Genomic DNA, 13,705 nt, shown 5'->3' on the forward strand with positions numbered 1-13,705 from the left:
CATCTAAAATGACCCTAATTTATAAGATAGTTCTTATTTGATTATTAATGGTGGTCGGACCCATCTGTGTGAAGCTAGCCACAATAAGAATTAGCCACAATAAGGGAATTTGCGGTTAGCCTTCAAAATAAAAGTATATAATGGACAGTGATGCAAATAAATACAAATAGTAGAATTATGCCATTATTAAATAGATCATGCTAAACGAGGTTGGAATGTTGTTTCTATGAAATCAACAAAAGACAATTAGTTAAATGACAAATCTGTTGAAATCACACTGGATTTATTATACTTTAGAATTGTGTTGGGGTCATACTTCTTTCACTGTACAGCCTTACCTATGGATTGTGGATCAATGACATGGGGTATCAGTCTTCTCAGTGACACCCAGAGAACATTAGCGTCGTAGCTCTTTTTGCGGGACTCTGAAACAACTGTGAATTGAGCAACATTTATTGTCAACCTATGTGTATTGAACATTATTCCAGAGGATGTTTTGGAGTCTGATAAATCTGAGGAGGACGTTGGGAAAAAATATCTTGGGTATTGAGTAGACTGATATATTTCATTGATCCCCAATCCTTAGCTAAAGCTGTACAGTTTAATATGAATGTCAATACACACAATAGGCTGACTGGGGAGGTGATTTCACAGAGTCACAGTCCTGCTATAAGAGCTACAACGCTAATATTTGCATTAACTCTTCACAGTTGTGTTCTGTGGGTGTCACCGAGTAGACTGATACCCAATTTCATTGCTTCACATTCCGACCTTGCTTAACATTATCTAGTCTAAATATGGCATGATTCCACCAATTTTAACCTTCTGCATCACTTTCAAAGAGGTACTTTTATTTTGAAGACAAGCCTCCAATTCCACTATCAAATCAAATCAAATGTATTTCTATAGCCCTTCGTACATCAGTTGATATCTCAAAGTGCTGTACAGAAACCCAGCCAAAAACCCCAAACAGCAAGCAATGCAAGTGTAGAAGCACGGTGGCTAGGGAAAACTCCCTAGAAAAGCCAAAACCTAAGAAGAAACCTAGAGAGGAACCAGGCTGTGGGGTGGGCCAGTCCTCTTCTGGCTGTGCCGGGTGGAGATTATAACAGAACATGGCCAAGATGTTCAAATGTTCATAAACGGCATGAAAGAGCACCAGTAAGCCAGTGACTCAGCCCCTGTAATAGGGTTCGAGGCAGAGAATCCCAGTGGAAAGAGGGGAACTGGCCAGGCAGAGACAGCAAGGGCGGTTCGTTGCCCCAGAGCCTTTCCGTTCACCTTCACACTCCTGGGCCAGACTACACTCAATCATATGACCCACTGAAGAGATGAGTCTTGAGTAAATACTTAAAGGTTGAGACAGAGTTTGCGTCTCTCACATTCCATAAAAATGGAGCTCTGTAGGAGAAAACCCTGCCTCCAGCTGTTTACTTAGAAATTCTAGGGACAATTAGGAGGCCTGCGTCTTGTGACCGTAGCGTACGTGTAGGAATGTACAGCAGGACCAAATCAGAGAGCGAGTTAGGAGCAAGCCCATGTAATGCTTTGTAGGTTAGCAGTAAATCATTGAAATCAGCCCTTGCCTTGACAGGAAGCCAGTGTAGGTAGGCTAGCACTGGAGTAATATGATCATATTTTTTGGTTCTCGTCAGGATTCTAGCAGCCGTATTTAGCACTAACTGAAGTTTATTTAGTGCTTTATCCGGGTAGCCAGAAAGTAGAGCATTGCAGTAGTCTAACCTAGAAGTAACAAAAGCATGGATTAATTTTTCTGCATCATTTTTGGACAGAAAATTTCTGATTTTTGTAATGTTACGTAGATGCAAAAAAGCTGTCCTTGAAACAGTCTTGATATGTTCGTCAAAAGAGAGATCAGGGTCCAGAGTAACGCAGAGGTCCTTCAGTTTTATTTGAGACGACTGTACAACCATTAAGAATAATTGTCAGATTCAACAGAAGATATCTTTGCTTCTTGGGACCTAGAATAAGCATCTCTGTTTTGTCTGAGTTTAAAAGTAGAAAGTTTACAGCCATCCATTTCCTTATGTCTGAAACACAGGCTTCTAGCGAGTGTAATATTGGGGCTTCACCATGTTTCATTGAAATGTACAGCTGTGTGTCATCCGCATAGCATTGAAAGTTAACATTACGTTTTCGAATGACATCCCCAAGAGGTAAAATATATTTTCCAATCTCTCCAAAAGAATGTGTTGATCGATGGTATCAAAAGCAGCACTAAGGTCTAGGAGCACAAGGACAGATGCAGAGCCTCGGTCTGATGCCATTAAAAGGTAATTTACCACCTTCAAAAGTGCAGTGTCAGTGCTATGATGGGGTCTAAAACCAGACTGAAGCATTTCATATACATTGTTTGTCTCCAGGAAGCCAGTGAGTTGCTGCGCAACAGCCTTTTCTAAAATTTTTGATAGGAATGGAAGATTCGATATAGGCCGATAGTTTTTTATATTTTCTGGGTCAAGGTTTGGCTTTTTCAAGAGAGGCTTTATTACTGCCACTTTTAGTGAGTTTGGTACACATCCGGTGGATAGAGAGCTGTTTATTATGTTCAACATAGGAGAGCCAAGCACAGGAAGCAGCACTTTCAGTAGTTTAGTTGGAATATTGTCCAGTATGCAGCTTGAAGGTTTAGAGGCCATGATTATTTTCATCATTGTGTCAATAGATATAGTACTAAAACACTTGTGTCTCTCTTCATCCTAGGTCCTGGCAGAGTTGTGCAGACTCAGGACAACTGAGCTTTGAAGGAATACGCAGATTTAAAGAGTCGTCCGTAATTTTGCTTTCTAATAATCCTGATCTTTTCCTCAAAGTTCATGAATTTATTACTGCTGAAGTGAAAGCCATCCTCTCTTGGGAACTGCTGCTTTTTAGTTAGCTTTGCGACAGTATCAAAAAGGAATTTCGGATTGTTCTAATTTTCCTCAATTAAGTTGGAAATTTAAGATGATCGAGCAGCAGTAAGGGCTCTTCGATACTGCACGGTACTGTCTTTCCAAGCTAGTCGGAAGACTTCCAGTTTGGTGTGGCACCATTTCCTTTCCAATTTTCTGGAAGCTTGCTTCAGAGCTTGGGTATTTTCTCTGTACCCGGGAGCTAGTTTCTTATGAGAAATGTTTTTAGTTTTTAGGGGTGCAATTACATCTAGGGTATTGCGCAATGTTAAGTTGAGTTCCTCAGTTCGGTGGTTAACTGATTTTTGTCCTCTGACGTCCTTGGGTAGACAGAGGGAGTCTGGAACGTCATCAAGGAATCTTTGTGTTGTCTGCGAATTTATAGCACAACTTTTGATGTTCCTTGGTGGGGGTTTGAGCTGATTATTTGTTCCAATTGCAAACGTAATAAAATGGTGGTCCGATAGTCCAGGATTATGAGGAAAAACATTAAGATCCACAACATTTATTCCATGGGACAAAACTAGATCCAGAGTATGACTGTGACAGTAAGTAGGTCCAGAGACATGTTGGACAAAACCCACTGAGTTGATGATGGCTCCGAAACCCTTTTGGAGTGGGTCTGTGGACTTTTCCATGTGAATATTAAAGTCACCAAAGATTAGAATATTATCTGCTATGACTACAAGGCCCGATAGGAATTCAGGGAACTCAATGAGGAACGCTGTAATATGGCCCAGGAGGCCTGTAAATAGTAGCTATGAAAAGTGATTGAGAAGGCTGCATAGATTTCATGACTAGAAGCTCAAAAGACGAAAACGTCATTTCTTTTTTTGTAAATTGAAATTTGCTATCGTAAATGTTAGCAACACCTCCGCCTTTGCGGGATGCACGGGGGATATGGTCACTAGTGTAGCCAGGAGGTGAGGCCTCATTTATAACACAGTAAATTCAACAGGTTTAAGCCATGTTTCAGTCAGGCCAATCACATCAAGATTATGATCAGTGATTAGTTAATTGACTATAATTGCCTTTGAAGTAAGGGATCTAACATTAAGTAGTCCTATTTTGAGATGTGAGGTATCATGATCTTTTTCAATAATGACAGGAATGGAGGAGGTCTTTATCCTAGTGAGATTGCTAAGGCGAACACCGCCATGTTTAGTTTTGCCCAACCTAGGTCGAGGCACAGACACGGTCTCAATGGGGATAGCTGAGCTGACTACACTGACTGTGCTATTGGCAGACTCCACTATGCTGGCAGGCTGGCTAACAGCCTGCTGCCTGGCCTGCACCCTATTTCATTGTGGCGCCATTGTGGAGCAAGAGGAGTTAGAGCCCTGTCTATGTTGGTAGATAAGATGAGCTCACCCCTCCAGCGATGGTGGAGTCCGTCACTCCTCAGCAGGTTAGGCTTGGTCCTGTTTGTGGGTGAGTCCCAGAAAGAGGGCCAGTTATCTACAAATTCTATCTTTTGGGAGGGGCAGAAAACAGTTTTCAACCAGCGATTGAGTTGTGAGACTCTGCTGTAGAGCTCATCACTCCCACTAACTGGGAGGGGGCCAGAGACAATTTCTCGATGCCGACACATCTTACTAGCTGATTTACACCCTGAAGCTATGTTGCGCTTGTTGATCTCGCGTGACTGTTTCATCCTAACATCGTTGGTGCCGACGTGGATAACAATATCTCTATACTCTCTACACTCGCCAGTTTTAGCTTTAGCCAGCACCATCTTCAGATTAGTAGCCCTGCCCCCTTGTAAACAGTGTATGATCGCTGGATGATTAGTTTTAAGTCTAATACTGCGGGTAATGGAGTCGCCAATGACTAGAGTTTTCAATTTGTCAGAGCTAATGATGAGAAGCTTCGGCGTCTCAGACCCCGTAACGGGAGGAGTATAGACAAGAGAAGGCTCGGCCTCTGACTCCGACTCGTTGCTTAATGGGGAAAAACGGTTGTACGTTTCTGTCAGGCTGAATGAGCGACACCGGTTGAGCATTCTGACAGCATTTCCCTCCAGAAACCGTGAGAAAGTTGTCCGGCTGCGGGGACCGTGCGAGGGGATTTATACTAACGTTACTATCTGTACTTACTGGTGGCACAGACGCTGTTTCATCCTTTCCGACACTGAAATTACCCTTGCCTTACGATTGTGTCTGAAGCTGGGCTTGCAGCACAGCTATCCTCGCCGTAAGGCGATCGTTCTCGTGTATATTATGAGTACAGCGACTGCAATTAGAAGGCATCATGTTAATGTTACTACTTAGCTTCGGCTGTTGGAGGTCCTGACGAATCATGTCCAGATAAAGCGTCGGGAGTGAAAAAGTTGAATGGGAAAAAAAAGTTACCTAATCCTTATTGGGGCTAGCTTCACAACACATAACCCAGTCCGGTCGAGCCTCACGAGCCAGATGAAGCAAGCAGGCAGCTTATTACGTTAACTTTGGGCAACAGGGTTAAGTAGCTGGCTAGCTATTTATTTTCATGAACTGAAGTTCAATTTCAATAGGAGAACAACAAGTGGCTACCTAGCTAATACTTAATCACAAGGATTCCTTAATCATTGCTAAGAATAATGAAAATGACTGCAGTTTCTACTGGTCATTGTTTTCAGGCTGGTTGTATTGGTGCTAGCTAGGTACGAAGCTAAAGCTAGTTAGCTACCCCAGAGGTTGCATTCAAACATATAATGCTTTATTACCAACGTGGTATTGTAATACATCATTCGAGGCCAGTGTTTGCTTGTTTGCAGACATTGCTACTGCTTTGACAGTGCTACTGATAGTAGTGGTGGCGCTTGGCTTGCACGTGCAAATTCAGAACACACAACATTTTATAAAAAGAACTGTGTTATTTGACGTGTCAAAAGCTTATTTAACGCGTTAAATAGTGTTATTGTCAAATAGTGTTATTTTACGTGTATCTTTTTTGACATGCAAAGACCCAAACGGCGTTCCCATAGTATGTCGTGAAGCTAATAACAGTGACATGTATCTGTGTAACTCCGGTAGGGCAACATCTGAAAAATAGCGCACTTGGTAGTGTGTACCGGTGCTCAACCAGTCGGTCGAGAACGGTTGATTGTCAAGGGCATTGTATTCCATTATCTTGGCTTTAAGGGATTAAGGGATTTAGCCTTTGAGCTGCCTCGCTGAAATGTTCTTACTCTTTCAAATGACTGCTCGATTTGTTGACTGCTCAACCACACAGCAGAAATTGTCAGACATTGTCATAGGATAGGAATTCTGTGTTGCACTTGTAGCGCAAAATTGTATGTGGCGTCATTACGTTATCTACCAACGTTATATAGGTATGCACGTCAGCTTTGACATCGGTTTTGCACATCGGCGTTACACTAGACATCGGGCCGATACGGATGTCGGCATTTTTAGCTAATATCGGCCGATTCCAATATGTTCACCGATATATTGTGCATCCCTATTAAAAATAATGTAATTGAACTTAGCTGAATAAAATAAAAGATATTATCCCCATTTAAGGAGCAAGTAAGCATATGAAATGGCTAAGTTGAGTGTAAACGTGAGCTTTTGAAACGGGTCCTATATGCTAGATTTTGATTTTTTTGGCAACTTTAGTTGGGAATGATACAAACCTTACAATGTCTTAGAAATCAAAACATAAAAAAGCTTGCGCACTGTTCCTTGCCTCAGGCTGCATATGCTGTTCTCTCAAGTGATGATATCTTCAGCCATCAGACTGTTCTCAATTGAGTAATATGTAACATTTGTTTCTATTTAGGATGGCCCATTACCAAATGGGCAGGAACATGGGGAATAAAACATGTCATCCTTATGCATGCAAATAGCTTTTTCAATCATGCCTGGTAGGCAACTCCCTGGTTGAAAATGATTTGTTATGCATTTGTGTGCTGGGCACTGTCCTCAGATAATCACATGGTTTGCTTTCGCCGTAAAGCCTTTTTGAAATCTGACACGGCAGCTGGATTAACTTCTTGGCGCACACATCCCGTTATAGCAGGATCATTTTCGTCAACATCCGCTGAATTGCAGAGCGCCAAATTCAAATTAAATGTTCATGAAATCACAAGTGCAATGTAGCAAAACACAGCTTAGCTTGTTGTTAATCCACCTGGCGTGTCAGCTCATTTTTCAGAATAAAAGTCTAACTATATCTAAAGACTGTTCACACCATGTGGAAGCCATAGGGAAAGGAATCAGGTTGATATCCCTTTAAATGGAGGGAAGACATGCAATGGAACAGGGAGTTTTCAAAATAACAGGCACTTCCGGGTTGGATTTTCTTCAGGTTTTCGCCTGCAATATCAGATCTGTTATACTCATAGACAATATTTTTTGACAGTTTTGGAAACTTTAGAGTGTTTTCTATGCCTATTCTAGCTTCTGGGCCTGAGAAATAGGCAGTTTCATTTGGGTACGTTTTTCATACAAACATCAAAATACTGCCCCCTACACTCAACAGGTTAACAACAAGTTAAGCTTTATTTTGATGTATTGCACTTGTGATTTCATGAAAGTTTAATATTTATAGTAATTTAATTTGAATTTGGCGCTCTGCAATTTCACCGGAAGGTGTCGAAATAATCAGCAAGAAGTTAAGGTGGACTGGTAAAATAATACAGTCCACACTTAAAGGCGATACTAGAATTTTTATTTTTAATTCTAGACCATGGGTGGGCAACTCCAGTCCTTGATGGCCTGATTGGTGTCACTTTTTCTCCATCCCTAGCAAACACAGCTGATTAAGCAAATTGAATTCTAAACTGAAGATCATGATTTCTAGCATGAGAGCTACTAAAAAAAATGTTACATGTAGCGAGCTACAATTTCTTCATTTTTTCTATAGCTTTCAAAGTCTAGCTAGTTCTCCTCTCCCCTTCCGGGTCCTTTCTGTCAGTATACCTGGTAAAATAATGGTTAATAAACAACTGCAAAGGGGCCCTATAAAATCTGTAAATTTCCCAAATTATGTTAATTTTTTTCACTCTTAAAATTACAATTGTCCACGTCAAATCTTAAATCACATCGGTATCTAAAATGGAGCCGGAAGAAATGGCAGCAGTTTTACGGACGTCTAACCAATTGTGCTATTATGTTTTTTTTGTTGCTTTATTTGTAACTTATTTCGTACATAATGTTTCTGCCACCATATCTTACGGCAAAAAAATAATTTCTGGATATTAGGACAGCGATCACTCCTCGGGTTAGATTTTTACTTCAACAAGCAGGAAGCACAGGATATACTGCGAACACCCAACAAGGCCGACATCCCCATTATTGGAAAGAGAGACGCAGGTACAGAGGAAACAGAGTGGGGTGCCTCGTAAGGATCCGGAGAAGGCGAGTGGGAAAGCTTCCGTTACCGTCAATATTACTCGCCAAAGTACAATCATTGGAAAATTAATTAGACGAGGTACGATCACGAATATCCTACCAACGGGACATCAAAAACTGTAGCATCTTATGTCTCATGGAATCGTGGCTGAATGATGACATGGACATTCAGCTGGAAGGATATACGGTGCACCGGCTAGATAGAACAGCACACTCCGGTAAGACGAGGGAGGGGCATATGGTCCGTGCAAATTTGTAAACAGCTGGTGCACAAAATCTAAGGAAGTGTCTAGATTTTGCTCGCCTGAAGTAGAGTTTCTTGCGATAAACTGTAGACCACACTATTTGCAAAGAGTTTCCATCTATACTTTTCATAGCTGTTTATTTACCATCGCAGATGGACACTGGCACTAAGACCGCACTCAGTCAGCTGTATAAGGTAATAAGCAAACAGGAAACCACTCACCCAGAGGCGGTGCTCCTAGTGTCCGGGAACTTTAATGCAGGGAAACTTAAATCAGTTTTACCTAATTTCTATCAACATAGGGGGAAAAAATCTAGATCACCTATACTCCACACACAGAGACGCATACAAAGCTCTTCCTCACCCTCCATTTGGTAAATCTGACCACAATTCTATTCTCCTGATTCCTGCATACAAGCAAACATTAAAGCAAGAAGCACCAGTGACTCGGTCTATAAAAAAGTGGTCAAATGAAGCAGATGCTAAACTAGAGGACTGTTTTGGTATCACAGACTGGAATATGTTCCGGGATTCTTCACTGGCTTTATCAATAAGTGCATCGAGGACGTTTTCCCCAAAGTGATTGTGCGTACATACCCCAACCAGAAGCCATGGATTACAGGCAACATTCGCACTGAGCAAAAAGGTAGAGCTGCCGCTTTCAAGGTGCGGGACTCTAACCCAGAAGCTTATAAGAAATCCTGCTATGCCCTCTGACGAACCATCAAACAGGCAAAGCTCCAATACAGGGCTAAGATTGAATCGTACTACACTGGCTCCAATGCTCGTCTTATGTGGCAGGGCTTGCAAACTATTACAGACTACAAAGGGAAGCACAGCCGTGAGCTGCCCAGTAGCACGAGCCTACCAGACCAGCGAAATCACTTTTATGCTCTCTTCGAGGCAAGCAACACCGAGGCATGCATGAGAGAATCAGCTGTTGCGGACGACTGTGTGATCACACTCTCCGTAGCCGACATGAGTAAGACCTTTAAACAGGTCAACATTCACAAGGCCGCGGGGCCAGGCGGATTACCAAGTATTGTGCTCAGGGCATGTGCTGACCAACTGGCAGGTGTCTTCACTGACATTTTCAACTTGTCCCTGAATGAGTCTGTAATATCAACACGTTTCAAGCAGACCACCATAGTCGCTGTGCCCAAGAACACAAAGACAACCTGCCTAAATGACTACAGACCCGTAGCACTCACGTCCGTAGCCATGAAGTGCCTTGAAAGGCTGGTAATGGCTCACATCAACACCATTATCCCAGAAACCCTAGACCCACTCCAATTTGCATATCACCCAAACAGATCCACAGATGATGCAATCTCTATTGCACTCCACACTGCCCTTTCCCACCTGGACAAAAGGAACACCTACGTGAGAATGCTATTCATTGACTACAACTCAGCGTTCAACACCATAGTTGCCCTCATTCTCATCAACGGGGCTGTAGTGGAGCAGGTTGAGAGCTTCAAGTTCCTTGGTGTCCATATCACCAACAAACTAGAATGGTCCAAACACACCAGGATAGTCATAAAGAGGGCACAACAAAGCCTATTCCCCCTCAGGAAACTATAAAGATTTGGCATGGGTGCTCAGATCCTCAAAAGGTTTTACAGCTGTAACATCGAGAGCATCCTGACAGGTTGCATCACTGCCTGGTACTGCAACTGCTCGGCCTCCGACCACAAGGCACTACAGAGGGTAGTTCGTACAGCCCAGTACATCACTGGGGCTAAGCTACCTGCCATCCAGGACCTCAGAGGAAAGCCTTAAAAATTGTCAAAGATCCCACCCTCCCCAGTCAGACTGTTCTCTCTACTACCACATGGCAAGTCGTACCGGAGCGCCAAGTCTAGAACCAAAAGGCTCCTCAACAGCTTTTACCCCCAAGCCATAAGACTCGTGTGTGTGTGTGTGTGTGTCCCAACCCCTCTTTACACTGCTGCTACTCTATGTTTACCATATATGCAGTCACTTTAACCATACCCACATGTACATACTACCTCAATTAGCCGGACTAACTGGTGTCACACACTGATCTTTTTCACCTGTTCCTGTTATTGTCTCCACCCCCTCCAGGTGTCGCTTATTTTTCCCAGTGTATTTATCCCTGTGTTTCCGATCTCTCTGTGCCAGTTCGGCTTGTATGTTTAGTCAAATCAACCAGCGTGTTTTTCCTGTACTCCTTTTGCTATTCTCCTTTTTCTAGTCCTCCCGGTTTTGACCCTTGCCTGTTTCTGGACTCTGTACCTGCCTGCCTGACCATTTCTGCCTGCCTTGACCACAAGCCTGTCTGCCACTCTGTACTTCCTGGACTCTGATCTGGTTTTGACCTTTTTGCCTGTCCTCGACCATTCTCTTGCTTACCCCTTTGGATTACTTAACAAAGTAAGACTCCAACCATCTGCCTCCTGTGTCTGCATCTGGGTCTCGCCTTGATAGCCTCGCTACTGTTATTATTCACTGTCTTTTTACTGTTGTTTTCTATTTCCTTATCTATTGTTCACCTAATACCTATTTTTTTTACTTAAAAATTGCACTGTTGGTTCGTGCCTGTAAGTATGCATTTCACTGTAAGGTCTACCTACACCTGTTGTATTCGGCGCACGTGACAAATAAACTTTGATTTGAAGACATTTTTGGTGAGTGTTATTCCCCTTTAATTGCTCATCTGGCCCTTTAATTGGGCATGTAGCGAGTGAGGAATGTGCCATCTATTGTGCTGGTCTGGCGATGGTTCTGTACAGCTGCTTCTCATTTCATGGCAAAGTTTGCAAATAGCAAATAATAGATACAAATTATGCTTACTCATGATATACTTCTGCCAGGTAAGCCTACTTTGCGGTTAATATTTATTTGAGAAGGTTTTGGGGAAAGTATTTCTGTCAACCCACAAGCCGGTTATAACATCAACTGGCTATACACGGAGTGATAGACAAACGGGCGCACCACACAGACCCGACACAAGCAATTTTGCCTGAAAATAATTGGCAGATATTGTCTTAATTTTTTTTATATTTTTTAACCAATAGTGGCTAACCAGGGGTGGGATAATGTTGCGTTGATTAGCTGGGAGCTTGCTGTGTCTGAGACTTGTGAGATTTGTTTTTGACGAGCTACTCATAGGTGGGCTGTGAACTACTGGTAGCTCGTGATTGACCTGCTGGAACCCCACCCCTTCCTACATCCCCATGTGAAATCATCCGATTTATAATATAAAAATATGCCCTGGCAAATATTTGTACTTGGTGTAACCTAAACATTGTCCCAGTTTGACATGCTACTTGTGTATTCATTCCCTTATCATTTAAAAATAGAACGTCATCATGTTTTGTTCTGGGAGAAAAAGCACATGGCTAGATAGTTAGCTACAGCAGGTTCTACTATTTCACAATAGCCTGTAATCACTAGTTAATACTTCTAAACAAAATACCTTTTTGAGTGGATTATTTTTTTGTTTACTGTTTGAACAGTCGCTGAAATTATATTTGGTTATCAATGAAAAATAGTCTACTTTGATGAATAGCCTATAGATAAGATCAAGGAACCAAGCGAGAACACTGCCCCTATGACTGCGGAAGGAATTATATGGCGTGTCTCAATTTCCATGTAGTAAAAAATAATGTTGAATGCCAGAGCATATTACAAGGAGCCGTCCCTTTTGTGACGAAAAAGGACATGGCAACACTCAGAATCTTTCATCTGCGTAGAGCTTGTAGTACATTTTAGTGCACTAACTCCGCTCTCTGTGCTTCTCCTGCTCTTCCACCCTCAACTCAACACCCTCCCCTTTTCACATAAGCCAACGAGGACTCCCTGTCAAAGGTATGTCGGACAGACGGTTTATTTGTTTGTTTCCTTCCTTCCCACTTTTTGTTTTTCGTCTGTCTCATTTCACCCAGGTCGCCCTCCCAAATACAGCAGCGATCCGAAGCTGGGCAGTCACACCCCGACCTCCCCCTCCAGCTGTCTCACTGCCTCCCCGGCACCCGAGTGGCCCAACACAGGGGGGAGCTTCCCCTTCCATGTCCATCCCCACCACACTCTCCCCCTGCCCAGCCCCAGCTCTGGGGATGTAAGTAGCAGCTGGAGAGAGCACAGCAGCCTGGACTTTCTGGGACTCTATCCTAACATTCTGACTTCACCTACTCTTGCCCCTCCCTTTTTATATTGGTGGTATTGTCCACGGGCTGTTACAAATACTTTAGTGGAGTTGAAATGTCCCAGTACCTCACGTCTAAAGACCTAGACAAGTACAGACATGTTTTTATTGATTTACTCCCTACTGTTTGATCCTTCATTTTTTATGCAATCTTACAAAGTGAACAGTACTCCTCGCCTCAAATTCAGTACTCCCCCCTACTCTCAAAAAGGAACAAGTGATACAGCCTGAGTGAAATTGTTACTTTACCTATATTATTTTTAAGTAGGATCAGTTAGATTAGATCTTCTTTTAAATGCCATTAAAAACATACTGCAGTATTAAAGTAGTTTATTACATAATTTAAACTATATTTTTCAAATAGGAAATGCAGAATGGTATTCACAATGGCTTTTAGAATGAGCTTTTCCATTTCAGTGTTGGAATTATACACATTATTTATTTAAGTGTTACCTTTTAAAACAACACAGAAACTGTAATATGATTGGATGATCCTCAAATCAACACACGGCCCCTCTGCCCTGCCTCTGCACACGTGATTGGTCAGGCCTAGACAGGCAGAGAAACTGATTGGTGCAATTCATCCTGACAGGGAGACATCCATGAGGATTTCTGCACTGTGTGCAGACGCAGTGGCCAGTTGCTCATGTGTGACACATGCTCACGTGTCTATCACCTGGACTGCCTGGACCCATCCCTGAAAACCATTCCTAAAGGCATGTGGATCTGTCCCAAATGTCAAGAGCAGGTAAACGCAGCACCCACAATTGAGGAGCTTGGCCCAGCAGTCCAGTGGTTCAGCAGTATAGATCTGAGAATTTGGTTACTCTTTCAAAGTGGATAATCTATTGACATTGGCAGAGACATAGTTTTCCCCTCAGGCTTTCATCAACTAGTCCTTATTTCTAGGCGAAAACATTACGACGATATGACTGTTCCTTCCTTTGAAAGCTTCAACATGATTCAGTATTGTTTTAAGTAATTCTTTCCCATTCATTTTGTTAGTGGAGGATGGCATCTTACACTCCCATCTGATTCA

General features: G+C 42.5%; 1 protein-coding gene across 1 annotated transcript in view; it reads left to right on the top strand.

The window, feature by feature from the left end:
- Window positions 1-13,705, top strand: part of LOC135524047 (PHD finger protein 21A-like) — a 121,412-nt gene that overhangs the window by 95,545 nt on the left and 12,162 nt on the right. The window contains exons 14-15 of the mRNA XM_064951188.1: window positions 12,407-12,579; window positions 13,259-13,414. Coding sequence (XP_064807260.1) covers window positions 12,407-12,579; window positions 13,259-13,414 — 329 coding nt within the window. The remainder of the gene's footprint in view (window positions 1-12,406; window positions 12,580-13,258; window positions 13,415-13,705) is intronic.

The sequence above is a fragment of the Oncorhynchus masou genome, chromosome 31 (assembly GCF_036934945.1).
Source record: "Oncorhynchus masou masou isolate Uvic2021 chromosome 31, UVic_Omas_1.1, whole genome shotgun sequence".
NCBI classification, from domain to species: Eukaryota; Metazoa; Chordata; class Actinopteri; order Salmoniformes; family Salmonidae; genus Oncorhynchus; species Oncorhynchus masou.